The sequence below is a fragment of the Marmota flaviventris genome, chromosome 17, assembly GCF_047511675.1.
Source record: "Marmota flaviventris isolate mMarFla1 chromosome 17, mMarFla1.hap1, whole genome shotgun sequence".
In the NCBI taxonomy this organism is placed as follows: domain Eukaryota; kingdom Metazoa; phylum Chordata; class Mammalia; order Rodentia; family Sciuridae; genus Marmota; species Marmota flaviventris.
This window is the reverse complement of record NC_092514.1, coordinates 56,408,380-56,435,626: the sequence shown is the minus strand read 5'-3', so window position 1 is coordinate 56,435,626 and position 27,247 is coordinate 56,408,380. Positions and strand designations below refer to the sequence as shown.

General features: G+C 40.8%; 1 protein-coding gene across 3 annotated transcripts; it reads right to left on the bottom strand.

Annotated features, from left to right (window-relative positions):
- On the bottom strand, positions 1-26,263 carry Casc3 (CASC3 exon junction complex subunit). Of its 3 annotated transcripts, none has more exons than XM_027923120.3 (14): positions 25,975-26,262; positions 25,564-25,591; positions 25,134-25,171; positions 10,052-10,210; positions 9,814-9,965; positions 9,296-9,472; positions 8,443-9,128; positions 4,557-4,621; positions 4,145-4,259; positions 3,816-3,914; positions 3,366-3,580; positions 2,445-2,567; positions 2,235-2,298; positions 1-1,671 (listed from the first exon to the last, which is right to left on the bottom strand). In XM_027923120.3, exons 1-13 carry the CDS (start codon positions 26,203-26,205, stop codon positions 2,275-2,277), a joined length of 2,112 nt encoding a protein of 703 aa, XP_027778921.1. In that variant the 5' UTR covers positions 26,206-26,262; the 3' UTR covers positions 1-1,671; positions 2,235-2,274. The 3 variants fall into 3 exon arrangements, with proteins under 3 accessions (XP_027778921.1, XP_027778922.1, XP_027778923.1); XM_027923121.3 differs by having other exon boundaries at positions 1-1,666; XM_027923122.3 differs by lacking the exon at positions 2,235-2,298 and having other exon boundaries at positions 1-1,666; positions 25,975-26,263.
- Between the last annotated feature and the right edge of the window lie 984 nt (positions 26,264-27,247).

The following is a 27,247-nucleotide window of genomic DNA, read 5'->3' as shown; positions in this document are numbered from 1 at the left end:
CAAGTTTATAGTCTAAATTTTATTATCTCCAAGTCATAATGTTGATCACAAATGTGCACCCTTTAAAACAGTAACAACAACAAAAAATAAAAACAGCAACAACACACATGGAGAAATCCTTGCAACTAAACATAGTGGACAGACAGAAAACTGTCACAGTGTCTTAAGGTCTGGGAATCTGGGCATGCTGCCCACAGGCTTGAGGAGACATCTTCAGGTTTAAGGCAAAAGAAAGCCTACAAAAGGCACAACCGCCGGCTACCCCTGGAAGGAACCTCTTAGTTATTTCCTTCTTGGGGGTTACAGCTTAATTGCCTCTCCTCCTTCCTAATCCCACACCTTGACTCAGTGGCTAGGCCAGCTGCTGGAGGGAAGGAGTAAGAACAGACAGTGACATTACTAGGGGAACCTTCTCCCTCAGGTTCTGTAGAAGGACAGGGATAGTGGCCAAGTTCCCCCTGGCAGACACAGTGCTGCAATAACAGGAAGCTATCCCGCAGAGGCAGCAGGTTGGTGCCATGGACAGGGAGGACAGAAGGGAGAGCCCTTGCCCAGAAGGTGACTGACTGGCTTCCTTAGGCCTTAAGCCCAGGTGCCATATCTTCTGTTTGCAAGAACAGGACAACTTGGGGAAGTAACACCTAAAACACTTGTAGCAGGAAAATTATGGAGAAGAGCAACTGCAGAGGACAAGGTAGACTGCTTGCTGTATTTGCCTCTAGAGAGATGCATTGGTCCATAGCAACTGAGAAGGGAGTGGGGTAGGAATGGAAAGAAGAGAAGCAGGGTCCTCTAATTCCACTAACCTCAAAGTCTGAGTCCTGAGGACTGTGTGAATACATTCCCCTAAGGTGCAAAGACTCTTACTCGACCCTCTTTCCTTGAAAAAGTATCTGGTTTGCCATTTCTCCCCACAGTAGAGACTTTGCCCTCAGTAGAGGACTGAAGCCCACCAGAGCACAGGTACTGTTTGAAGCTCAGACTTGTAAAACCTAAATCAAAAAAGGGCTCCTACTCACCCACTCTGAGCTTTTCTCCACAAAGGGACACTGTGTGTAGACAGCTTTGTTTCCACAGGGTTAGAGGAGTTAAGAGAATTCAAGTATACAAGAGAATAACAAAGGCCCACCAAAAGTGAAAGGCCAGCTCTTTTTACACTTGGTTGATACATTCTCAATTATCTGGGATGCAGGAAAAGAGTCAAAAGGGAACCCAGAGGGGCTAGAAAACCAGAAGAATGAACTTGTTTCATTTAAAGGCAGAGAGAAAGAAACAGAAAAACTAAAAATATTAATTTAAAAATAGCAAGCCAGGCTTTAAAAACAAACATTTTAGGAAACAAAACAAACAGGCAGGAACTTCCCTGGGAGAAGACACTTAAATTTCCCAGGAGAAAATGAAGAAGAGCAAGACTTGGGCTTCTGAATCTATCCTCAGAAGCCTGGGCTGTCTGGGTCTCTGCTCCCCTGAGCACAGACAGCTCAAGTGAAGAGTGGAGGTGCGAGGAGGTCACCTGTTTCTCCTCTCTCCAGCAGAGCCTGTCCTCAGAGGAAGAGGGCTCCTCCTCCTTCAGATGCTTGCTGGTAGGGCCACCCTATACCTTTGAAGCCCTCAGGGTGATAGATAGCCAGTTGAATTTCTCTTCCCTCCTGAGATCTCATCTCCGCTGTTCTTGAGAAAGGATTGAGAAAGGGAAGAACCACCAAAATGTTAGTGAACCTCTGATCATTTACAAACTGTTCTCATGAAGCCACATTCTAAATAATGTGGTTTTGTTATGTTTTGTGGCACTAAGGATAAACCCCAAGGCCTTGCACATGATAAGCAATGCTCTATCACCATGAGCTACACTCCCAGACCCTAAATGTTTTAATGATCTTAAAACACAGTAACCCTCATGTTCCTTCTCCTTTATGATCTTCAAAACTGACTCCTTCTGCTATATTACCTTCAATTCTGATTTCCACTTTTCTTGGTAAATATACTGTATTCCTGTGTATTTTCCTTACAGATTCCCAAATGAAACTGTCAAGTTAACAATAGATTCTGCTTCAACTCTGCCTAATACATTTGCAAAACAAAGAAACTGGCAGATTCTGTGTGTCCTTCCTTTAAAGCTTCAGATATATCCCATGATTATAACATAAAACATTAATTAGGTGATTTTGGTTGTTAAGTAAGCAAGTACAATCATTAGTTTTAAGAACAAAAGTCATAATAAGTTGTTCACTTACTTCTCTATGATGTTAGAGTTAAAATATTCAGAAAGTCATGTTAACTGGAACCCCTGCTTACAATCTGAAATAAAGTTAAAATTTCCTATCAGGTCATACCAAAAAAGACTACATTCCACAGGAACACAACCTGAAGAGCAGAGAAATTCTCTGCAAAATGGAAAGCCACTAATGTAAGCATATGCCATAAATATGGGGAGGAGCTCATACCTCAGGTGGAGGGGGCTTAATGGTGACTGGCTGGGGAGTCCTCCGGGGTGGGGAGGGCTTTGGCTGCACCTGCTGCTGGGCAGGGTTATAGTAGGTCACTCCTCCATATACCTGTGATGGAGCCTGAGACCCCACAAGCCAAGAGAAGAAAAAGCTAAGAATTATTTCATCCAGCCTATAACAAAGAGGAAACATTATCTACCCACAAAAATTAAGAGTACTGGAGAATTTCTATAATTTTTAAGTTTTAAGCTGCCCCCTTTAAAATAATGTGACTTTTCATTTCTGCCTTAATATGTCACTATTATGTTCTGGTTACTTCCTCCAAAATACTGCCCAGCTTTCTTCATTTTCTACCATCTGGTAACAAATGGCAAAGGCTGAGCTCAATGGTGACACTCCAGATACAGATGGTATCAAGGAAGTTAAGCAGGACAAAGTAGGGCAAGTTGTCGAGGAGAATTTCTCTCTCTCTCTCTCTGTGGTGTGTGTGTGTGTGTGTGTGTGTTTTACTGGGGATTGAATGCAGGGACTTGCATAGGGTTTTTGCTAATTAAGTTACCTAGGCTGTCCTCAAACTTTTGGTCCTCTGGTCTCAGTCTCCCTAATAGCTAGGGGGTTATAAGTGTTTACCACCATAACTGGCTAGAATACAGCTCCTTTGTGCTGCTGAGTAAACAGCAGATATGATATACCCTCAAAACACTCAATGAAATACTGTTAAAGAAGCTGAAGTGAATAAACTGATAAGCATTACATAAGCTGCATTTCCAGCACCTGACCACCAGGAGGCATCCTTGCCCCACATGAAATCAGCATCACTGAAAAGTTCTCAAATTCCTTTAGCATTCTCCTCACAGCACAGTCCTGTCTGATTTAAAAGATATGGACCTAGAAAAATCTGCTCATTAGCCATCTCACCTGTGTATTAGGATATAGATGAGGAGGTGGTGGGGGAGGCAGTGCTCCTGGAGCATAAGGGTAACTGGGATTACCAAAGTTCATGACTCCTGGAGCAGAAAAGTAAGTAGGAGCAAGCAACTGCTGGGGTGGTGGCTGTCCTGGAGACATGGACACTGGTGGTGGGTAGAGGCCTGGATTGGGCAGAGGTGCCGGTGTCTGGTGGGGATGTAAACCTGGACAAGAACAGGATGACAAAAACTGAAAAAGATACTTCCATTTTCACAGGATGGTCTGGGTGAACTGCAGCACAAAGCAGCTCAGAATGGAAATCCTCAGAATGGACTCAAACAGCTAGGATGGCCAGCCTCACAGGCTAGCAGCAAAGAACTCAAGTATGCTGGGGTTTATGGAGTACCCAAAACACATCCTTATATACTAGAAGCATACAGACAGAAGTACAAAACTTACCTGGGTGAGGAAGGTGCATTTCCGGCTGTACAATCATGCCCTGTGGGGGCAGTGGGGCAGGACTGTCACCATGGGTATAGATTGGTCCCTGGAACTGCACTGTAAGATATCATATTGTGACTCTCTTCATATCACAAGGAAATGTCTTCCTGTCTCCCAAACCCTTTAAAAGATGTCCTCAATTTTCCACGTGGAAAAAAAAAAAAGCAACTAGGCAATGTTTGAGAATAGTTTGAGAGGTAAGAAGGGAAATTAAGAGATAAAAGGCTGGCCTCTTAATTCACTTCACCATGCCAAGAAAGGTACCCAAACAGTAACAAACAACTCACGTGGATCATAGTAATGTCCCTCCATGATACTGATATGCACAGGAGGGGCAGGAGGCTCTGGCACAGGTCTCTGCCGCTGGGATGAATAGCGTTTCGCTCGACCACCCTGGACACCCTGAGGTAAAGAGAGAGACCTGAACAAGACTTCTAATGGCTGACTCTCATATAAAGTTCTATCTTTTGCTAGATGCTGGAAAACACTTGGTACCTGGAAGGTGTTTAGTATTTGCAAAATCAATGAAAAGAATCAATATCCCAATCTAAATCTTCTACTCTACATTTCTGAGACTTAAATTAAAAGAAACATGAGCAATCAATGGGGAAATTAACATCAAGACCTTATCTTGGTTTAAACAGTAAACAAGCTATAATATGCAGCCCTCCCCCAATTACTCCTCTTCCCTTTTTGTACCATTTCTTCCATCCGGTTAAACTGAGGTGGAGGTCCTGCTCCCATGTGTATGTGGTTCGGCACACCTGTAGTAGACAACAAAAAGTGACTGTTTTGAGTGGGACTCAAGGGTGTCACCAAGAAATGACAAGTTGAACATGGGGAAAAGCTTTCTTCTTTTATTTATGTAATAATAATAATAATAATTAGTAGTAGTAGTAACAGTACTGGGGATTGAACCAGCTGGATTTCTTTTCTTTTCTGGTACCAAGGATTGAACCCAGGGGCCTTAACCATTGGCCCCTTTTTAATTTCTAGACAGGATCTAAGTTGTTTAGAGCCTCACTAAATTGCTGAGGCTGGCCTCAAACTTGCAATCCTCCTGCCTCAGCTCCTGAGTCACTGGGATCACAGGCGTGTACCACCTGCTAGTTTTCTTTTTTTTTTAATATTTTTATTTTTTAGTTGTAGTAAGACACAATACCTTTATTTATTTATTTTTATGTGGTGCTGAGGATCAAACCCAGGGCCTCGCATGTTCTAGGTGAGTGCTCTACCGCTGAGCCACAACCCCAGTCCTAGTTTTCTCTTTTTAAACTATCTCCTTATGGGCAATAATAGCATTTGAAAATTTGCCCCTATTTCCAACCACCTTAACACAGTAATAAAGTACTTAAACATAAAAAAAAAAAATGACTTCAGTGAAGAAACTCATGTTCAACTGGGTGCAGCGGCACACACCTGTAATCCCATGTAGGAGGCAGAGGCAAGAGAATCACAAATTGAGGACAACCTGGACAACTTAATGAGATCATGTCTGAAAATTTTAAAAAACTCATGGTAGATGAGGTGGTACACACCTTTAATCCAGCAATTCAGGAGAGTGAAGCAGGAGGACTGAAAGCTCATGGCCAACCTCTGCAATTTAGTGAAACCTTGTCTCAAAATAAAAATGGACTGGAGCCGGGAGCGGTGGCGAATGCCTATAATCCCAGAGGCTCAGGAGGCTGAGGCAGGAAGACCACAAGTTCAAAGCCATCCTCAGCAATAGCAAGGTGCTAAGCAACTCAGTGAGTAAATAAAATACAAAATAGGGCTGGGGATGTGGCTCAGTGGTTGAGTGCCCCTGAGTTAAATCCCCAGTATTAAAAAAACAAACAAACAAACAAAAAAACCCCCAAAGGACTAGGATGTGGTTGAGTGACAAAGAACCCTTGGGTACAATCTCCAGCACCAAAACCAAAACAAAACTCAACCAACCAATAAACAAAAACCCCTTATGCTCAAATTTTCCCTACCAAACACTTCCCTGAATAGAGGCCCTGGGAGGTTATAATTAGCACATTATCAAACATACTGTAAAATCTCAGCCCAGAAAATTCAGAGCAGCAACTGGAGAGCAGTTAATATTCTGTTAAATCTACTTGATTACATTATTGGCACAGGTATCGGTATTTGGGAAGATTCCACATTGGCTGAAAATTACTCAGGATAAAAAAGAATCAGAGACTGTCTTAGAATGATAATAAAGCACTAGTGGGAAGCTGGGCGTGGTGGGGCATGCCTGTAATCCCAGCAATTTGGGAGGCTGAGGCAGCAGGATCACAAATTCAAGGCCAATTTCAGCAACTGAGTGAGGCCCTACGCAATTTACAGAGATCCCTATTTCAAAATAAAACAAAAAGAGTTGGTTCAATCCCCAGTACCAGAAAAGCAGAAAAGTAGCTCAAAAAGTAGATCAATCCCCAGAATCCCCCTCAAAACCCCCCCAAATCAGCCAAGTGTATCTACTACTCTTAGAGATCAATTCTAGGTCCAATATAGGCTACACTGATTTGGGGTATTTAAAAATCACATGTACTAGAGGAGGGTGTTGCATTCCCAGTTCAGATGAGGACTTCCTATCTTTAAGTTTCCATTAGTCTTCAGAAACTAAGAAGACACCTCAGCCTATCTGGTTAGCAGACAAAGCAGAATGGGCAAAAGGGACATTAGGTCCTACTCTGTAGAACTATGTTGTTTAATATGATGACTCACTAGCCATATGTGACTATTTAAAATTTTTTTTTTAATATTTATTTTTTAGGTGTAGATTGACACAACACAATGCCTTTATTTTTATGTGAGGCTGAGAATCAAACCCGGGTCCTGCCCATACTAGGCAACTGGTCTACCGCTGAGCCACACAATCCTAGCCCCAATGTGGCTATTTAAATTTTAAATAAGTTCACTTCCTCCCTCTGGTCACATTTCAAGTATTCAAAAGCACCAGAATTACATAAAGTTCTACTGGGCACTCTGTCTCTAGAAGGCTAATGACATTTGACAGACATTCCTTCAAAAACAGAAGAGCCCAATCCAGACTCAAATGAGAAAGTTTCTGCCTTCAAATATTATCATTAGTGGGGCTGCTGAGTATATAGCTCAGTTGGTAGAGTGCTTGGCTCTAATGCACAAGGCCCTGGGTTCACCCAGCACCACACACACACACACACACACACACACACGCACACATATTAACCATTAGCTCAAACAGTGTGCAGTGTCAGGAGCAACAGCTGGTGTCTCAAACAATTAACAACACTGCCACCTTCTTCCACTTTGTTTTTCTTTCTTCCACATTTTTTTTTTTAAAGAGAGAGTGAGAGAGGGGAGGGAGGGAGGGAGAGAGAGAGAGAATTTTAATATTTATTTTTTAGTTATTGGCGGATACAACATCTTTGTTTTGTATGTGGTGCTGAGGATCGAACCCGGGCCGCACACATGCCAGGCGAGCACGCTACCACTTGAGCCACATCCCCAGCCCCTCTTCCACATTTTTAAATAATTTTTCTACATTTACTTTTTTAGTTATAATTGGACACAATAAATTTTATTTATTTATTTTTATGTGGTGCTGAGGATCAAACCCAGGGCCTTGCAGCTTGTGCTAGGCGAGTGCTCTACCACTGAGCCACAACCCCAGCCCCTTTCTTCCACATTTTTTATTTTTTTAAGAGAGAGTGAGAGAGGAGAGAGGGAGGGGGAGGTAGAGAGAGAGAGAGAGAGAGAGAGAATTTTAATATTTATTTTTTAATTATCGGCGGATACAACATCTTTGTTTTGTATGTGGTGCTGAGGATCGAACCCGGGCCGCACACGTGCCAGGCGAGCGCGCTACCGCTTGAGCCACATCCCCAGCCCCCACATTTTTTTTAATAAATGTTTTTTTAGTTGTTGATGAACCTTTATTTTATTTATTTATATATGGTGCTGAGTATCAAACCCAGTGCCTCACACATGCTAGGCAAGCACTCTACCACTGAGATACAACCCCAGCCCCTTTTTTCCACATTTAAAAAAATATGTTAAGTTGTAGATGAACACAATAACTTTATTTTATTTATTTATTTTTTTATGTGGTGCTGAGGATCGAACCCAGTGCCTAACAGGTATGAGGCAAGCCCTCTACCATTGAGCCACAATTCTAGCCCTTTTCTACATTTTTATATAGAGAACAGAAAAGGATTCTGACTCAGAGGCTCAACAATGATCAGTTAATAGTACCTAAAGTAGTGGGACACTTGGGAGGCTGAGGCAGGAGGATCATGATTTCCATGCCAGCCTGGGAACTTAGTGACGCCCTGTGTCAAAATAAAATAACAAGTGCTAGGGATGTAGCCCAGTGGTAAAGCATTAGCCTACCATGTACAAGGCCCTGGTCCAATCCCCAGTACCAGAAAAGGAAAAAAAAATTAAAAAGTAGTGAGATATCCTTGGGTAAAAGACACAAATGCTCTGAGAACTGGACAAATGAACCAATTAACCCATACTTTTACTCAGTTAATGAAAAGGTAAGATATAATTCCCAAATTCCTAAGCCCAATGATACAGAAAAACAGCTAGCCATCAACGCTATAATACCTACCTCGAAGCTCCCGTGGTTGTAAGAATGCAGGTTGTCCTGGACTCCAATTCTGTTCTGCTATACTTAGTTGTGCCACATCTTGTTCTAGTCCACCTGCAGCAGAATCTACTGGAGCTTCCCAGTTCCCTGTCTTAGTAGATGGAGGAGGGGTGGTTTCTGAGACTGGAGGTGCTGAGGTCAGCCCTTCAGGTGGAGGGGGAACCTCCTCAACAGCTTTGACTGCATCTCCAACTTTGGTTCGGGTTCTTCTTGCCCGGGAATAAGATTTCTTCTCAATAGGCCTGTCAGGGGCTGGTGGTGCTGTGTCAGGAGCAACAGCTGATGTCTCTGTGACTGCCTCTTCTTTCTCAGGACTGCCAAGCACTGGAGCATCTGCTTCTGGGGATGGATCCCTCACAGAAGTCTGCTCCAGGCGCCGTGACCGGTAATTAGTCTCATGCTTAACAGTCTCACCGGACCGGCCACCATGCTGCCCACCAGCCTCCACAGGCCTAAAACTAGTACGACCTTCCTTGAAGCCCCCAGATCGAGAGTAATTCCTGGGTGCAGACATGCGGCCAGTACCTGCTGCATTCCTGTTAATAAATGTCCTTGGTGGTAGGGTACCCCCAGGACCCTGATGGCGATGGGGCTTGTTTGGACGCTCACCAATCCAGTTTGGATCTCTTTGGGGAGGACTCCCAAATCTAAAAAAGGGAAACGGAGAAACTGTTTAAGGGACCATGATAGATATAAAGTGATTCAGGGACACATTCCATTTCCTTATCCACTCACTTATTAGCTAGAAAGGCATTCAGAAAAGCAGAGGAGTTTTTTTTTTTTTTTAAATATCAACAATCCAAAATTTCCTCACCGAGGTTTCCGGATTCTTCGGGGTTTGATGTCATCAGGATTGTGAGCTGAGCGAATATCATAGCCATAAAGAGCAATAAGTTCCTGTCGGGACTTTGGAGCCTGTTCATCTTCGCGGAACTTGTCATGCTCCCAACGACCCTCATCCTTCCATAGCTTTCGCTGACGCCCCTTGGGTCTAGACAAAATCAAGGAAAAGTGTCTTGATCCACTTGGTACTTTGAAACATCTCTTATCCTATGCAAGTACTTCATAGCTCAGAGGCCTCCTATTAAGGGAGGCAGAAATGTGATGGGTTTTGGAGACTGACTGGGTCTGGGTCTTAGCTTCCCTACCAAAAATTACCAAACATTCTATGCTTTATTTTCCTCATCTGTATAAGAGCATAGTAATTGTGATTCTTACCTTAAATTTTGAATAGTAAACAAGATAATACAGGTAAAGCACTTGATAAAGTGTCTTGACATACAGTAAGCTCAAAATACATGCTAGAATGCAGCAGCACCAAGTAGCCATTACCTGATTTCCTCCTCCTGAGTTTGCCCTCGAAGATCGTGCTCAAAAAAGAGCCCTTTCCGGGGTATGTATGCTGGATTCTTCCGATCTTCATCATCATCCAAATGCTTAGGGCCCTTTTTACCCACTTTGTTCTCCACAGGTTCTGTGCTCTCCTAAAAGAAAGATAAAGGGCTCCTTACTCTTCCAAGATTGCAATTCCTTATTCAAGCTCCCAAAGAGGACTATGCTGTGTACTGACCTGTCCATCCCCACTTTGCCTCTCTCCAGTCACGGTGCCTTTGGTGTCAGGCTTTTCTTCTCCCTTCTCTTCTTTTGCTGAAGAATTTGCAGCATCATTACCTTCTGATTTCAGTTCCACTTTGGAGTTTTCTTCTTCGCTGTATTCCCCTTCTTCAGCCTGAAAAAATGTTTCCCTGTCAGCTGGGAGACAGGATCTGAATGATACCACTTTTTTCCCCCTTTTTTTGATACTGGGGATTAAACCCAGAGATGCTTAATCACTGAGCCACATCCCACCCCTTTTTTAAATTTTATTTACAGACAGGGTCTCACCGAGCTGCTTAGAGCCTCATTAAGTTGCTGAGGCTGGCTCTAAACTCATGATCCTCCTGCCACAGCCTACTGAGCCACTGGGATTACAGACATGTGCCACTGCGCCCAGCCTTTCCTATATTATTTTACTGGTGCATTATAATTGTGTATATTAATGGGATTTGTTGTTACATATTTGTGTATAAACACAATGCACGATATAACAATATTCTCCATACTTTAGAAAAATATTTTCTAAGAAACATTTACTAGAGCATAAGAATTAAGCCAGGCACAGTGGTGCACACCTGTAATTCCAGCAACTCGGAGGCTGAGGCAAGAGGATTTCAAGTTTGAGGCTAGCCTCGGCAACTTATGAAGCCCTAAGCAACTTAGTGAGGCCCTGTCTCAAAAAATAAAAAGGGCCAGGGATATGGCTTAGTGGTAAGGCACCCAAGAGTTCAATCTCCAGTACCACTCCCCAATACAAAACAATTAAAAGCAAGCTAATAGGAGTTGGGGATAAAGCTCAATTGGTAGAGTGTTTGTCTGGTGAGATAAGACCCCGGATTCAATCTCTAGCATCACATACAGAAAGAGCAAGCATATCAACATTGTTACCCAAATTTCCAAATGGTAAGAGCACTCAGTACAAAATATTAATATATAGAGATGGTGGAATGAGATAGACACCATTACCCTAGGTACAGTTATGACTTCACATATGGTGTGATGCTACATTGTGTACAACCAGAGAAATGAAAAGTTGTGCTGCAATTGTGTACAATGAATCAAAATGCATTCTGCTGTCATATATACCTAATTAAAATAAATATAAAATATGAATATATAGAAACATGTATCTGCATGCATGCACGCCTGTACATGGAATATATGCAAGGAACTGTTAGCAGTGGCAGCATGAAGAAGGGATCCAGGGGCTATAAATGGAAGGTAGAAGCCTGGGGTTGTGGCTCAGCAGTAGAGTACTTGCCTAGCATGTGCAAGGCCCTGGGTTCAATCCTCAAAACCACATAAAAATAAATAAATAAAATAAAAGTACTGTGTCCAACTACAACTAAAAAATAAATATAAATAAATAGAAGATAGACTAAACTACCTTATATACTGAAGGAGCTATATCTTTGTTGACAACTTCATTCCCTTTCCATAAATTGTCTCTTTAAACACACAGTGCATAACTACACTCTCATTTAACCCATCTCAAATGACTTAGAGCAGAAATTTCTAATCTTTTATTATGCAGACCCCTGTCTAGTTTATGATCTAAAAATTTCAGGATATATCTAGACTAAAATATATATATATGTTATAAATAACTGCTACACATTCAACACTTTTAAAAAACTCACATTTTATTAATTTATATATCTTCAAAAATAATAGTACAGCCAGATATAGTGGTAGACACCTAAAATCCCAGCAGCTCAGGAAGCTGAGACAGGAGGATAGCAAGTTCAAGGCCAGCCTTAGCAACTTAGTGAGGCCCTGAGCAACCTAGCAAGACCCTGTCTCAAAAAAAAAAAAAAAAAGGGGCTGGGAATAGGACTCAGTGGTTAAGTGCCTCTGGGTTCAATTCCTAGTACCAAAATACTAGGAATTACAATAATTAATATATAAAGGTAGGAGCTAGGGTTGTGGTTCAGTGGTAGCATGCTTGCCTAGCATGCATGAGGCACTGGGTTCAATTCTCAGCACCACATACAAATAAAATAAAGGTCTGTCAACAATTAAAAAAAAAAAAAAAAAAAAAAAAAAAAAAAATATATATATATATATATATATATATATATATGTAGGATATATATTTAATTCATAGCAACAGATTACTTAGTGAATTTGCAAACTTCTTGTAATGATTCTACGATTTCTCAAGTTACTATTTTCATCTTCCCACCCCACTCCCACAAAAGGATAGAACCCAGGACCTTTCATGGACTAGGCAAGCACTCTTCACTGAACTAAATCCCCAAACACTTCTCAAGGCATTGTTACCTCCAAATTGGGAAATAGTGATTATTTTTTTCTTTTTTTGATGCTGGAGAATGAACCCAGGACCCCACATGGATGCACTTTACCATTGAGCTACACCCTCAGCCCCATGACTTAACATTCTTCCTGTCTATAATATCGGTGCCAAGTTTATCTTTCTTTTTTTTTGGGGGGGGGGGGGAAGAAGGTTTCTAAGTTTTCTGCAGCATGAGATCTCTAGAGCCAAGAACTCTGTCCAGAATCACATTATAAAATTTTGACCTGGAAAAATCTCAGAACATCTTGTTTTAGATATTGGGCGGAAGTGGGGAGGTGACATGGCAACAACACACGAACAAACTTGTGATCTCTTTCCTATCCACTTTTCCCCTCTTACCACATCAAGACTGGATAATTCTGCTCCTAAGAAAAAGTGTTGAGTCTCTTCACACAAAGAGAGTCATTAGGCCATCTCTCTAAATAGGGGGCACTAGAATAGGTCAGAAAATGGAGGTAGGTATAGCTAGCCCTAGATAGGAAAAACAACAGCAGCTAAGACTCATGAGCAGGGGAATGGCTTTAGAACAAGGTTACTCTTTTCTCCTTGTCCTCCTTGGATTTTACCTAAGGAGGTAGAACCATAGGTTAGGGAAGTAGACTTAAATGGCTACAACACCCCAAAGAAATGCGTTAATGGAAAAGTGGTCTAGTACCCATTGGTGGTTTAGCTCTACCATCTGGCAAATATGTGTACATGGGATTTCTGTTCTACAGGGACTGACATTTGACCTGAACCACAATTTTCTCTCTAAGCCAGGTTGACCCCCACAATCTGGTCAAAGAAACTCAACCAAGAGTCCTTTTTAAGTGAGAAGCTCTCAAGATATACATTCTATCCACTTTCTCCAAATAGAGTTAGGTCTGTCTGATTGGCCCAGACAAGCTAATTAATCCCTCTTCCTCATTGTTCACTGCTCAACATCTGGGTATTTTGGCCTCCAAGTGTCTTAAGTTGATTCCCAGAAAAGTGACAAAGAACTAAGGGACATTGCCTGACTATATTTAGATATATATTTCGTACCAGGAATTGAACTGAACCAAGGAGCATATAACCCCTGAGCCATATCACCACACCCCCCACCCTTTTTTTTTTTTTGGTACCAGAGATTGAACTCAGGGGCACTTTACCACTGAGTCACATCCTCAGCCCTATTTTGTATTTTTTTTTTTTAATATTTATTTTTTAGTTTTCGGTGGACACAACATCTTTATTTTATTTTTATGTGGTGTTGAGGATCGAACCCAGCGCCCCGCGCATGCCAGGCATGCGCGCTACCACTTGAGCCACATCCCCAGCCCCCCTATTTTGTATTTTATTTAGAGACAGGGTCTCACTGAGTTGCTTGCACCTCGCTTTTGCTAAGGCTAGCTTTGAACTTGTGATTGTCCTGTCTCAGCCTCCCGAGTCACTGGGATTACAGGCATGCGCCACCACGCCCAGCTCTTTTTAAAAAAATTCTGAGATGGGGTCTAAGTTGCTTAGGAACTCATCAAGTTGCTGAGGCTGGCTTTGAACTTGTGATTCTCCTGCCTCAGCCTTCTAAATTGCTGGGATCATAGGCACTTGTCACTGCGCCCAACTTGACTATACCTTTACTATGAGAATCAAGCCTTTATCTACAGCATTCCAACCCATCACCCTTGATTCTTCTCATTTTCTTCAATTATTTGAAATCTTCTCTCCTGTTTATATGGGGGCAGGTGGTGGTAATCATTCAATTCTTTCCTTGATAATTATTTCCCCACAGGTTTTGGAGTGAAAATTTCAATAACTTGCTTGATGTGCATATATGACTTTATTTTATTTAAGAAATTTTTGTGTGTGTGTTGATGGACCTTTATTTTATTCATTTATTTGTATGCAGTGCTGAGGACAGAGCCCTGTGCTTCACACATGCTAGGCAAGCACTCTACCACTGAGCCACAACCCCAGCCCCATAAATGACTTTATATGACCTTAAAATAGTATCAAGCATGATCAATTAAGGAACTCTTTATGCTCTGCCCCCTCTAATCTGTATGACAATGTTAAATGAGGCAATTCTTTTATTCCAAATGAGAAGTTAATTTTGATTCCAAGGAAGAATGGCAAGATAAACACATTGCTGAGACTCCAAAACAGAGTCAAAGTCTGGTCTAACTCAAGCCAAGGTACTACCCTATAGGGATGTCTTCGAAATCATTTGCTAGGGCTGGGGTTATAGCTCAGTGGTGAAGCACTTGCCTAGCACATATGAGGCACTGGGTCTGGTCCTCAGTACCACATAAAAATAATAAAAGTGTTGTGTCCATCTACAACTAAAAAAAGAAAAAAAAATTAAAAAGTCCTTTGCTAGGCTGGGGTTGTGGCTCAGAGGTAGATCACTCACCTAGCATGCGTGAGACCCTGGGTTCGATTCTCAGCACCACATAAAAAGTAAAATAAAGACATTGTGTCCACCTATAACTAAAAAAAAAAAAAAGGTCTTTGCTGGAAGAGACAAACTCCTCTACATTCTGCACTGACCTCTTTCCAACTCTCACCAATCCTGAAGCAACTGCTTCCAGTAAAAAATTACTATGCAGGGACTTGAGCTTTTTGTTCCACCCACTACCCCACATCTTTCAGATTTAAGAGGTAGGGTTGGTGTCCTCCCCATTCCCAACATCTCTTCCAGATTCAACTCCTTTTTCTCTTTTTATTTATGTGTATGTGTGTATAAATAGATAAAAATATGTATATAATATATATATATCTATATACCTCACATTTTAGAGACAAAGTGTTGCTATGTTGCTTAGGCTCAAGTGATCCTCCTACCTCAGTCTTATGTGTAGCTATTGACTATACATGGCCAGCTTCTCATCCTCAATTTAAATCCCTGCTTGAGGCTTCTATCACTTATGCTTCTGCCTGGGCCCACCCTGCCATTTACTTAAAAGACTAGCTCAGAGGTCAATCTTTCTCTCCACTCTAGTCACTCATTTTCATGCCTATACTCCAAACTAGTCTTACCTGCAACTGCTACACACTTTTTTTTTTTTTTTAAGAGAGAGAGAATTGTTAATATTTATTTTTTAGTTTTCGGCGGATACAACATCTTTGTTTGTATGTGGTGCTGAGGACTGAACCCGGGCCGCAGGCATGCCAGGAGAGTGCACTACTGCTTGAGCTGCATCCCCAGCCCCCTACACACTTTTTTAAAATAGTAAACCTGCTCAACTATTACAATGTTAAATCTAAATACCCTAGTGCTGTCATATGAAAAAGAACAAACTTAAACCCTTTCCCTACATACAAAAACTAACTCAAATGGATCAAAGACTTACACAAAGTAGGCTAAAACGATAAAGTCTTAAAGGAAAACACAGGAATAAATCCTTAGGGCTTTGGGATTGACAAGGATTCTTAAATATAGCACCAAAACATAAACAACAAAAGAAAAAAAACGATAAATTAGTCCTAGTCAAAATTAGAGGGGCTGGGGTTGTGGCTCAGTGGTAGAGCATTTGCCTTGCATGTGTGAAGCCCTGGGTTCGACCCTCAGCACCACCATAAAGAGGAAAAAAAATTAGAACCTTTGAGACTGGCACAGGGGTGCACACCTGTAATCCCAGTTATTCCAGAGGCTGAGGCAGGAAGATGGAAAACTTCAAGGGCAGTCTGGGCAACTTAGTGAGACCCTGTCTCAAAATTTAAAAAAGAATTTTTAAAAGGCTACAAATATAGCTTAGCACCCACTGACCAGTATAGAAATAAATAAATAAATCCCCAGTATAGAAATAAATAAATAAAATCTTTGCGCTTAAAAGAACACCATTAAAGAAAGGAAAAAATATCCGCAGAATGAGGAGTAAAAAACTTGCAAATCACATACAATAAAGGACTTACAAAATAACTCAATAATTATGGGGCTGGGGCTGTGACTCAGTGGTAGAGAGCTTACCTGGCATGTGCGAGGCACTGGGTTTGATTCTCAGCACCATATATAAATAAAACAAAGGTCCACCAACAACTAAAAAAATACTAAAAAACAAACAAACAAAAAAAAACCCTCAATAATTCAAAGACAAATAACCCAACTAAAAGATGGGCAAAATATATGAAGAGTCATCAGGAAAATGCAAATCAAACAGGTTTCACACTACTAGGATGGATAGAATTAATACAAAAAAAAGCAGACAATAACAAGTGCTGTCAAGGGAGTAGAGAAACTGAAACTGAAACATATACATTGCTACTAGAAATGTAAAATGGTGCAAACACTTTGGAAAACAATCTGGCAGTTCCTCAAAAAATTAAACACAGTTATCATGACTCAGCAATTTCATTCCTAGGTACAAACTCAAGAAAAGTGAAACACCATTCTGCATAATTATAATCATAATGTACCAATAACAAATATGGAGGAAGGAATATATATATATATTCACACAAAAATGTATATACTAGGGGCTGGGGATATAGCTCAGCTGATAGAGTGCTTGCCTATCATGCACAAGGCCCCAGTTCAATCCCCAGCACCACAAAAAAAAAAAAAAAACTTGTACACTAATGTTTACAGCACCATTATTCAAAATAACCAAAAAGATGAAAGAAGCTACAGAAATAGTTAGGCATTGTGACATTTGCCTGTAATTCTAACAACTTGGGGGACTGAAGCAGAAAAATCAAGTTTGAGGGTCATCCTGGGCAACTTAGGGAGACCCTGTCTCAAAATAAAACTTAAAAAAGGACAGAGGGTGAAAAATAAATAAAAATATGTGCAAGGTACCTGGGTCAGTCCCCAGAATCATAAAGGAAGAGGAGGGAAAAAAAAAGAAAAAAGGAAACAACCCAAGAGCCCAAGTGCCAACTGATGGACAAAAGGATAAAGAAAATGTGGTACATACACATTAAATAAAGTATTGTTCATGCCTTAAAAAAAATAAAAGAGGGAATCTTGCCATTTTGAGACAACATGGATAAACCCAGAAGACATTATGCTAACTGACATAAACCAGACACAAAACATGGCAATGATCTCACTTTTAAGTGGAATTTGTAGAAAGTTGGTTGCCAGGAACTGGAAGGTAGGGGAAATGGGGGTTATTTGAGCCAAATGATATAAACCTTCAGTTATGGTAACTTTTTTCCTTTCTTTTTATACTGGGAAATGAACCCAGCAATGCTTAATCACTGAGCCACAACCCCAGCCCTGTTTGTTTTTTGTTTTTTTTTTTAATTGGAGACACAATCTGGCTAAGTTGCTGAGGTTGGCTTTGAACCTGCAATTCCTCCTGCCTCAGTCTCCCAGGTCACAGGGATTACAGGGCATATGAACCACCACACCTGGCTAAAATGGTAATTACTGTTAATAATAACAATGTGGGGCTGGGGATGTGGCTCAAGCCGTAGGGCGCTCATCTGGCATGCGTGTGGCCCGGGTTCGATCCTCAGCACCACATACAAAGATGTTGTGTCCACTGAGAACTAAAAAATAAATAAAAATTTAAAAAAAAATAAATAATAATAATAACAATGTTTTACATATGTGAAATTTGCTAAGGCAGATTTTAAGCTTTTTCATCATAAAATTAACTACATACCACAAAATAAATTAACTACATGAGGTGATATATATTGAAACATCACAATGTTTCCCCTGGTTGCAGGGGGGTTTAAAAAAAAAATACATTATAGACCTTTCATATAATACAATTTTTATTCATCAAATATACCACAATAAAGCTGGAGGAAAAACAGAAACAATCCAAATTTTCATCAATGGATGAATGAATTAAAAAACTATATTTCTATATAACTGATTATTTTTTAAAATTTTTTTAAGTTATTGGATGGACCTTTATTTTATATGTGGTACTGAGAACCAAACCCAGTGCCTCACACATGCTACAACCCAACCCGATTATTATTCAGTCATAAAATGTAATGAAGTACTGATATTTGCTAAACTTTGAAAATGTTTTGAAAACATTATTTTAAATAAAAGAAGCCAATCACAAAAGCCTACATATTACATGATTCCAATTATATAAAAGGCCAGAAAAGGAAAATCTACAGAAAGTACATTTGTGTTTACTTAGACCTGAGGGAAGAGGAGAGGGGGAAGAGGGATTCATAGCTAAAGGTTACATGTTTCTTTTTGAAGTGAGAAACATCTGAAACTGACACAGTAGTGGTTGTACCTTTCAAAATTAAACTGTACCCTTTAAATTAATAAAATTTACAGTAAGCAGGCTGGGACTCCGTGGTAGAGTGCTTGCCTCCCATTGCCTCCCACGTGTGCAGTACTGGGTTTGATTCTCAGTATCACAATAAAATAATTTACAGTAAGTTTTATATATATATAAATTTACACTAAGCAAACTATCAATAACACTATTTGTTTTTAAACTACTTTTTTTGGGCACATGCCTCTAATACCAACTACTTGGAAAGCTAAGACAAGAACAGCAAGTTCAAGGCCAGCCTGGGCAACTTAGCAAGACCCTGTTTCAAAATAAAAAAAAGGCTAGGGATATACGTCAGTGCTGGATCAACTGCCTAGGATGTGTGAGGCCCTGGGTTCTATCCCCCCAGTATGAGGAAGGAATGGGCTGCTTTTTATTATTAATTATTCCTTTACTCTCTCATCTCCAAATTCTTAAAGACAGCTACTTCCTTGATTTTTTTTAATATATATTTTTTAGTTGTTTATGGACCTTTCCCAGTGCCTCACACAAGTGAGGCAAGCACTCTACCACTGAACCACAACCCCAGCCCTGATCTTCAACTTTCTATCAATCCTTTTTCACATTTACTCTTTTTTTTTCCATAATACCTTTATTTTGTTTAGTTTTTATGTGGTGTTAGGGATCGAACCCAGTGCCTCACACATGCTGGGCAAGCGCTCTACCACTAAGCCATGACCCCAGTCTCACATTTATTTTTCTTGGCTCTAGAATCCATGCTCATTCATTTCTATCACTACTAGGAACACCCTCTATTCCCTTGCCAGTCCCCAATGCCTGGGACTATATCAACTCAATTTTTTGCTTTCTCTAGCTCTACAATAAACTACCCCATCAATGAAGGAGGTTACACATATACACACAGAATGTCACCTCCAACTTCAACTCTCAAACCTCTTTCAGTCTCACAATTCCTACCATGCCCTACCACCAAACTCAACATCTTTTTTTTCCTCTTGGTAGTGCTGGGAATTGAACACAGGACTTGGCACATGGTAGACAAGTGTTCTACCACTGAGCTATACTCTACACTCTCAACTTTCTACTTATTTTTTAGTTGTCACCGGACCTTTATTTTATTTATTTATATGTGGTGCTGAGAATTGAACTCAGTGCCTTACACATGCTAGGCAGGCGCTCTACCACTGAGCCATCACCTCAGCCCCTCAACTTTTAAGTTGAGACAGGGTTCTCTAAGTTGCCCAGGCTGGCCTTGAATTTGTGATCCTTCTGCCTCAGTCTTTGTAGTAGTAGGGATTACAGGCCAGTGACACCATATCAGGCTCAACCTCACTTCTTGAAATAGATGTCTTTCTTTCTGTTTCACAAAGAAAAAACAAAGGAACACCAGTTTCCTCCACAGATACCTTTCACCTCTCTATAATTACAAGTTCTCTTTTCTGGTTCCTACCTCTCACATATTCAGGCAAGGACACCAGCACACATATTATCCACTCCCTTTCTTTTCTTTCCTTCTGAACTTGTTCTTTCGATCTTTGACCAAACTTAAGACCCTTCCAACTTTAAAAACCACCATCAAACCACCTTTTGGCATCAAAGAGCTCTCTCCAGTTATCATCTCTCTAGGTTATCCTTCAGAGACGAATTTCTTTAAAAGTTTTCTCAAAGATTTTGGGAAAATGGAAACAACATAGTTTGATCTCTCTTCAAATCTCCACATGGAATGAAAGAGCCTCTGGATAGCAAAACTGAAACCCTTTGGACCATTTACAATAAAATTAGGTTATAAGGTATCCCCTATACTCAAAAACATAAGTGCATGGGGCTGAGGTAGTGGCTCAGTGGTAGAGCACTTGCCTAGCATGTGTGAGGCACTGGGTTTGATTCTCAGCACTGCATATAAATAAATAAATAAAGATATTGTGTCCATCTACAACTAAAATATAAATAAAAGTTTTTAAAAAGTTAAAAAAAAGAGTGCAAAGACAGCCTCAGCAAAAGGGAGGCGCTAAGCAACTCAGTAAGACCATGAGTTCAATCCCTGGTACCGGAAGAAAAAAAAGAAAAAGAAAAAAAAAAAGGCTGAGGCAGGAGAATCGCCACGTTCAATACCAACTTCAACAACTTAGCAAGACCCTGCCTCAAAATAAAAAAAAAAAAAAATAAGGGCTAGGGAAGTGGCCCCATCATAAAGTGCCCCTGAATTCAATATCCAGTACCAAAATAAAATAAAATAAATTAAAATAAAATAAAGACAGACAGACTAAATAATAAAAACTCAGGATTAGGAAGGTATGATCAATCAGTTAAAAATCACATATTTGATGTTATGTTGTATGCATATATGAATATGTAACAACAAATCCCACCATCGTAAGTATAATGCATCAATAAAAAAAGTGTGGGGGGGATTTGAATAGTCACAGGAAGAGCACTGTGTGAAAATAAAAGCAGATATTGATTGGATGATGTATATACAAACCAAGGAATGGAAAGGATTGCCAGTAAACACAAGAAGTTAGGAGAAAGCCAGAGAAAAGACTTTCTTAGAGCCTCCAGAGACAGTCTGGCCAACACCTTGGTTTTAAACTTTCAGCTTCCAGAATTCTGAGATAAATTTCTGTTGTTTTAAGCAATATGCTTTATAGTGATTTGTTATAGCAGTCCTAGGAAAAGTAAGATATATTCCTTTTATATATTTAAAAAATTACTTTAATAGTAAAGTCTATTAGTCAGGCTTCTGGGTTGGAAACAGTAGAAACTGATATTGTCAATGTTATCTAGATATAGAATTTATTCAGATGAGGGGAAAAAAAGAACTGCACTCACGTATTAGCTAGGATGATAGTGCAAACCTATAATTCCAGCCATTTGGAAGGCTGAGGCAGGAGGATTGCTAGTTCAAGACCAACCTTGACAACTTAGTGAGACCCTGTCTCAAAATTAAAAATAAAAAAGGCCAGGGATATAGCTCAATGGTAGAGCACTTGCTTAATATGCATGAGGCCAAGTTCAAAGTCCTACAAATTCTCAATCCCAAAACATCCAATACCTGGCTCAGTGAGTGTAACTCAGTGGCAGAACACTTATCTAGCACATACAAAGCCATGGGTTCAATTCATACCACTGCAAAACAAACAAAAGAAAACATCTAAAACCTAACCTATGGCTAGGCAGTGGTAGCCCACACCTGTTGTCCCAGCAACTCTGGAGGCTGAGGCAAGAGGATGGCAAATTCAAAGCCATCAGCAACTTAGTGAGAACCTCAGCAACTTAATGAAACATTGTATCAATCCCCAGTACCAAAACAACAAAAACCCTAACCCACCATGGTCCTTGTAAAATCTCTTCATCCTATAGTCCCTTTTTTTAGTAATTAATTAGCACTATTCATCAACTTGGGACATTCCTTTGACTCCTTAATTCATTTACTGAAAGGTAAGAGTAGTACCACCAAAATCTCTTAAATCTATCCATGTCTTACCAGTCACACTGGTGTTTTACCCTTCTTTAGAGCACCACTATCATGTTTCTTGGACTATCCTAACAAACTAACAGTTCTCTTGCCCTGCTGTTGATTCATGATCTACATGTAAATCCTCAGTTCCATTTTTTCCCTTGCCATCAGACAACATCCAAACTCCTTTATATATAGAATGGTGAGCCATTATAAATTCAGAATCACCAAACCTCACTAAACATTCCAAGTGCCAAGCAATCTTTCCAATGCTTCCAGTCTGTAATGGCTACTGCAAAATATTCCTCATCCCAAGCCTCTCACAACTTTCAATTCTGTCCACTTCTATTTTCACTGCCACTATTCTAATGCCACACTCACTGCTGGCCTATATTTCCCTAATAGCTTCCTTAACTAGCTCCTCTCTGTCCAATCTTATCGATCAATTCTCCCTGCTACAGATAAAAGAACTGTTATAATTACTTCTCAAATTTTACTGTGCATTAGCATCAACCTGGGATCTTACAAACATAAACATCTAAGTTTCCCAAGCCCTTCCAAGATTTTGTTTCAGTAGGTACTGGCCAACTGGATTTTCTCAAGGAAATATTCTCTGTATCTGGCAAACACTGCTTTAAAATTTAAATCTAACCATATGGGACTTTTATTTTAAAACACTTTAAAATTTTTTCACTTCCTTAGAATAGAACCCAAATACTTTTTTATTTTTATTTTGGTACCAGGGATTGAACCTAGGGACACTTAACCATTGAGCCACATCCCCAGTCCTTTTTTATATTTTATTTAGAGACAGGGTCTTGCTGAGGCCAGTTTTGAATTTAATCCGCCTGCTTCAGCCTCCTCATTTGCTGGGGTTACAGGCATGCATACTGTGTGCCCCATCATTTTTATTTTTGAGACAGGACCTTCCTAAATTGCTGAGACTCCTGCCTCAACATCTTGAGTTGCTAGGATTAGAGGCATTTGCCACCATATCCAGCCCTTGCCTTCCTATGTCTTAGTTATACTAAACATTTCATATTATACAATTCATCATGCAATCCAACCTTATAGGTCTTCTTTTCAATGTTCCTGCTATTTAGAAAACTCTGCCTAAGCCAGGGACAGTGGCACAGGTATGTAATCCCAGCAAATCCCAGACAGGACAATCGAAAGTTCAAGGTTAGCCTCAACAATTTAGTAAGACCCTAAGCTACTGAACAAGACCCTGTCTCAAAATAAAAAAAATAAATAAAAAGGGCTGGTGATGTAGTTCAGTGGTAAAGCACCCTTGGATTCAATCCCCAGTGCCAAAAAAAACACAAAAACCTCTCTGCCTGGCTAACTCCTATTTAAACATCCCATTCTGTTTCCAAATACCCTAAAAACAATCAGTTGCCCCTGCAATGTGCTCCCAACACATCTTATGCTTCCAATATCATGGCATTTATCAAACATTATAATAATTCTTGCTTAAATGTCTCTTTCCCCTCTTTGATCCAGAAAGTAAAACTCCACAAGGGAAGAACTACGTCTGTCTTTTACATAGTGCCTAATACAGTCCTAGCATAAAGCAGGTACTTAGTAAAGAAAAAGAACAAGTAATCCCCTTCATGATCCAGCCCCTGCTCATCAACTTACCTTTCTTTCTGTTACCCATCCTGTCCAACAATGCTCTAACCATATCAAACTATTTCAAGTCTCCAAATGCTCCACCTTCTCTCCTGTCTCTGGGCTTTCCTGCCTGTTTCCCCCTGTGCCTAGTACAAGTTTTGTTTTGCTAATTATAATATTCTTTCTTGAATGCCTGCAATGGATTCAGTGTTCAGTTATAACAACACTTTTCTTAACCCTATCCCAAGAGCTGTCATAAAGTGACAACTCTTTCATTTAGGTAAGACTGCCTAAATGTTTGTGGACTTCCTTAAGATCTTCCTTTGTAAGATCCGAAAGATAGTAGTTATGTTAGGTGTTCACTGCTGCATCTCCAGAGGTTTAACAGAATTCAAGATGTAATAACAGTTTCATAAAATTTACAGAACCTTTAATCTTCAAGTCAATTCTTCCTGCATATACTCACATCATTAAATCCAGAACTCAGGATTATTCAACAACTCTAAGACAGCCATTCTGGGAGCATCTATAATTACTTAGTCAATCAAAACAAATAAGCTTTACTCTGGGAAACTTTTCCCTAGAGTCAGAAAGTCTTATCTACAACATGAAAGATGCTTGGGCTGGGGATGTGGCTCAAGCGGTAGCGCGCTCGCCTGGCATGCGTGCGGCCCGGGTTGATCCTCAGCACCACATACAAACAAAGATGTTGTGCCCACCGAAAACTAAAAAATAAATATTAAAATTCTCTCTCAAAAAAAAAATAAATAAATAAATATGAAAGATGCTTTTGAATCTTTCAATATCCTATCCTTTCAAAGTCTCCAGGTACATATGAAAAAAAAAAAGTAATAATCCAACTGTCTAGCTTCTCAACCCAGACAGCATAAAACTGTCAAACACCTTTTGAAGGACTTGAAAGTTCTCTTATTTTCAAACTGGGCATGTTGGTTCAGGCATCTATAGTCCCAGCTCCTCACGAGGCTAAGGTAGAAAGAAGTCCAGTCAACACATGGAAACCCCATCTCAAAAAATAAAAATAAAAAACAAAAAAAGGCTGGGCGCAGTGGCAAACGCTTGTAATCCCAGCGGCTTGGGAGGCTGAGATAGGAGGATCTGGTTCAAAGCCAGTCTCAGCAACAGCAAGGTGCTAAATAACTCAGTGAGACCCTGTCTCTAAATAAAATACAAAATAGGCTAGGGATGTGGTTCAGTGGTCGAGTGCCCCTGAGTTCAATCCCTGGTACAAAAAACAAAAACATTACTTTTTTCAAATATAGAGAAGCCAACTACTAACAGTTCAACCAACACTTGTAGCTTCAAGAGGCTTGCCCCAAGTTTCTACCACTAACTAAACAATACTTCCATTAAGTTTTGAAGAAGCATAAATGAAGAATACAGAAGAGAAACAAGTAGGGTCATGGTATTTTTGCAGATATTTTCAAAATGCATTTTATGACTTACACCACAGGAAAAAATCTATTACACTCACTTCTGAGTCTTCTGCACTTTCATAGTCGGAGAGAACAGCTAAAAGAAAACAGAAATTTGTGAAGAAAAAGCAACAGAAATTATAATTGCATTCCTGACTTTTTATTGTGGGTCAGGCTAAAATTCTCAATTCTTACATCAACCTACCAAAGAGATAAAAGTAGGGGAAATTGACTGAGACTGATTTGCCCCAAAGACCACACTCCCAGAACCTCTTCTTTTTTGGGGAGTGGGGGTGCTGAGGATTGATCCCCATGCACCACTGTGCCTAGCCAAAAACTATGCTCTTAACCACTATGTTCCAAAAAGCCACTCTGCAGCACCGTCCCTCAAATCCGTAACAGTCTGAGAGGATGTCTATTGTTGGAAATAGGTGACCTGAGTTTATGTACACAAATACTCTTTGTGATGAGGTAAAAAACAGTGCTCACCATCACCTTCCATGCCATCTTCACTCTCCTGAGGGGAAGGAGAAAACAGGGTTAGCTCTGTGATTTCCAGAAGTGAGAAGCCCAATGAAGAAATGTAGGTGGACTGTTGAAGACTCAACACAAAATGGTTGAACAGACATGGAGAAAGGTAAATCTTTAACAAGTAATATCTGAGGGAGGCCTGCCTCTTCATCTCCAGTCCCAATTTCTGAATAAACATCCGCTTTTCATCTGCAGCGTCTCTTCCCCGCTCCCCAGAATCCCCCAACCTCTCCTTCCCTTGGGATTCCGGATGGCTGCAAACTCGCCCCGGGATAACTCTCCTCTTCTCTAACAAAATCTGCTCCCAGCATCTCGCCTCACCTACACCCCGCCCCCAGCCAGCTCGCCGCCCCGCCCGCGCGCACTCACACACTCGGACTCCTCAGCGCTCTTGGCGCCCCCGCTGTCCACCCGCCGCAGATGGAGGGCCCCGCCGCGGCCACCGCGCTGGGAAGGCAGAGAGCCGCTGCCGCCGCCTCCAGCGCTCCCGCTGCAGCTCCCGCCGCCCCGCGCTAGAGAGCCGCCACTGTCGGAGCCCGAAGCACCAGATTCTTCGTCTTCCGTATCCTGCGAAGCGCGCTGCCGCCGCCGGTCCGCCATCTTACGGAGAACGGCCACCGCCGGCCAGCTCCTTACGCACCACGCCCGCCGCAGAGGCTACTGGGAAGCTCCAGAGCTAATCCCGGCATGCTTCACGTCCTGCGCTTGATCGCCCCGCTCTTCGGGGGGCGGAGCCTGCGCCCTGCGGCACGTTTTCGGGCAAACGGGATTACGTATTCGGTGACGTAAGGGAGAGTGATACTGTCCTTGGCTTCCCTTAGGCAGGCGCAGGGTGCCGGGAGCTGGACTTTGGCTGTCACTCGGGTCCCGCACCCGGCCATCTTGGGCTTTCCTAGTAGAAGGCGTAGATAGATCTGTCATGGCTCCATTGCAGCATTTGGACTGTTTCATGGTTTTCTGTCTCCATTTTTCGTTTTGCCTACGTTTGAGGCAGAGCATTTTACTGCATTCGTTTGGTCAAATCACGAATCAAATCAAGGTAAATCTTTAAAGCTGAAGTACTGGGTCATATTTGCCACATCAAATTTAAGCTAAGGGGTGAAGGAGAAACTAATTATCTGCAGTGGAGTCAGAGAACTTAATGTTGCAGTGTGTTCTGTTGTCCTCCTTTCCTCTCCTTTTCATGCGACTTCACACCCCAGCTGCCACCTCTCCCAAAGTGATGCTAGTTTCATCAAGATTTTAGGCCCGATTTAAACAGATAAATAGAAACTAGTATTGGTTCAAAATCCTGATCTGATTTCCTTCTAGTTCAGGGTTACCAAACGGGAATGCTTTGATTTTAGCAAGGCGTTTGTCAGCAATGAAAAAAATTATATTTTCTTAGACCATAATAAGGATATACAAGGTGCAGGAGCCAAGTTATTTATTGTACCTAGGGGAGTTGACATTAAGATTATATAACGAACAAATAAAGTCACTGATATAGCACAAATTCTTTGCTAATATTTTTGTAAATCATAGTTAAGGATCCTTATGCGTATCAAATTTATAGACAGTATGAAACTAGAAGGAATTACGAATGCCTTCTTTTTTGGGGGGATGGGGGATATTAGAAATTGAATTCAGGGGTACTCCACCA

Bases quoted from the DNA above. Each gene is read 5' to 3' on its own strand.
- Casc3 (XM_027923120.3), bottom strand. From the start codon at position 26,205: ATGGCGGACCGGCGGCGGCAGCGCGCTTCGCAGGATACGGAAGACGAA. The intron at 9,966-10,051 runs GTCAGTACACAG...TCTTTCTTTTAG, and splicing joins GGCAAAGTGGGGATGGACAG to GAGAGCACAGAACCTGTGGA. The intron at 4,622-8,442 runs GTAGGTATTATA...TGTCTACTACAG, and splicing joins ACAACCACGGGAGCTTCGAG to GTGTGCCGAACCACATACAC.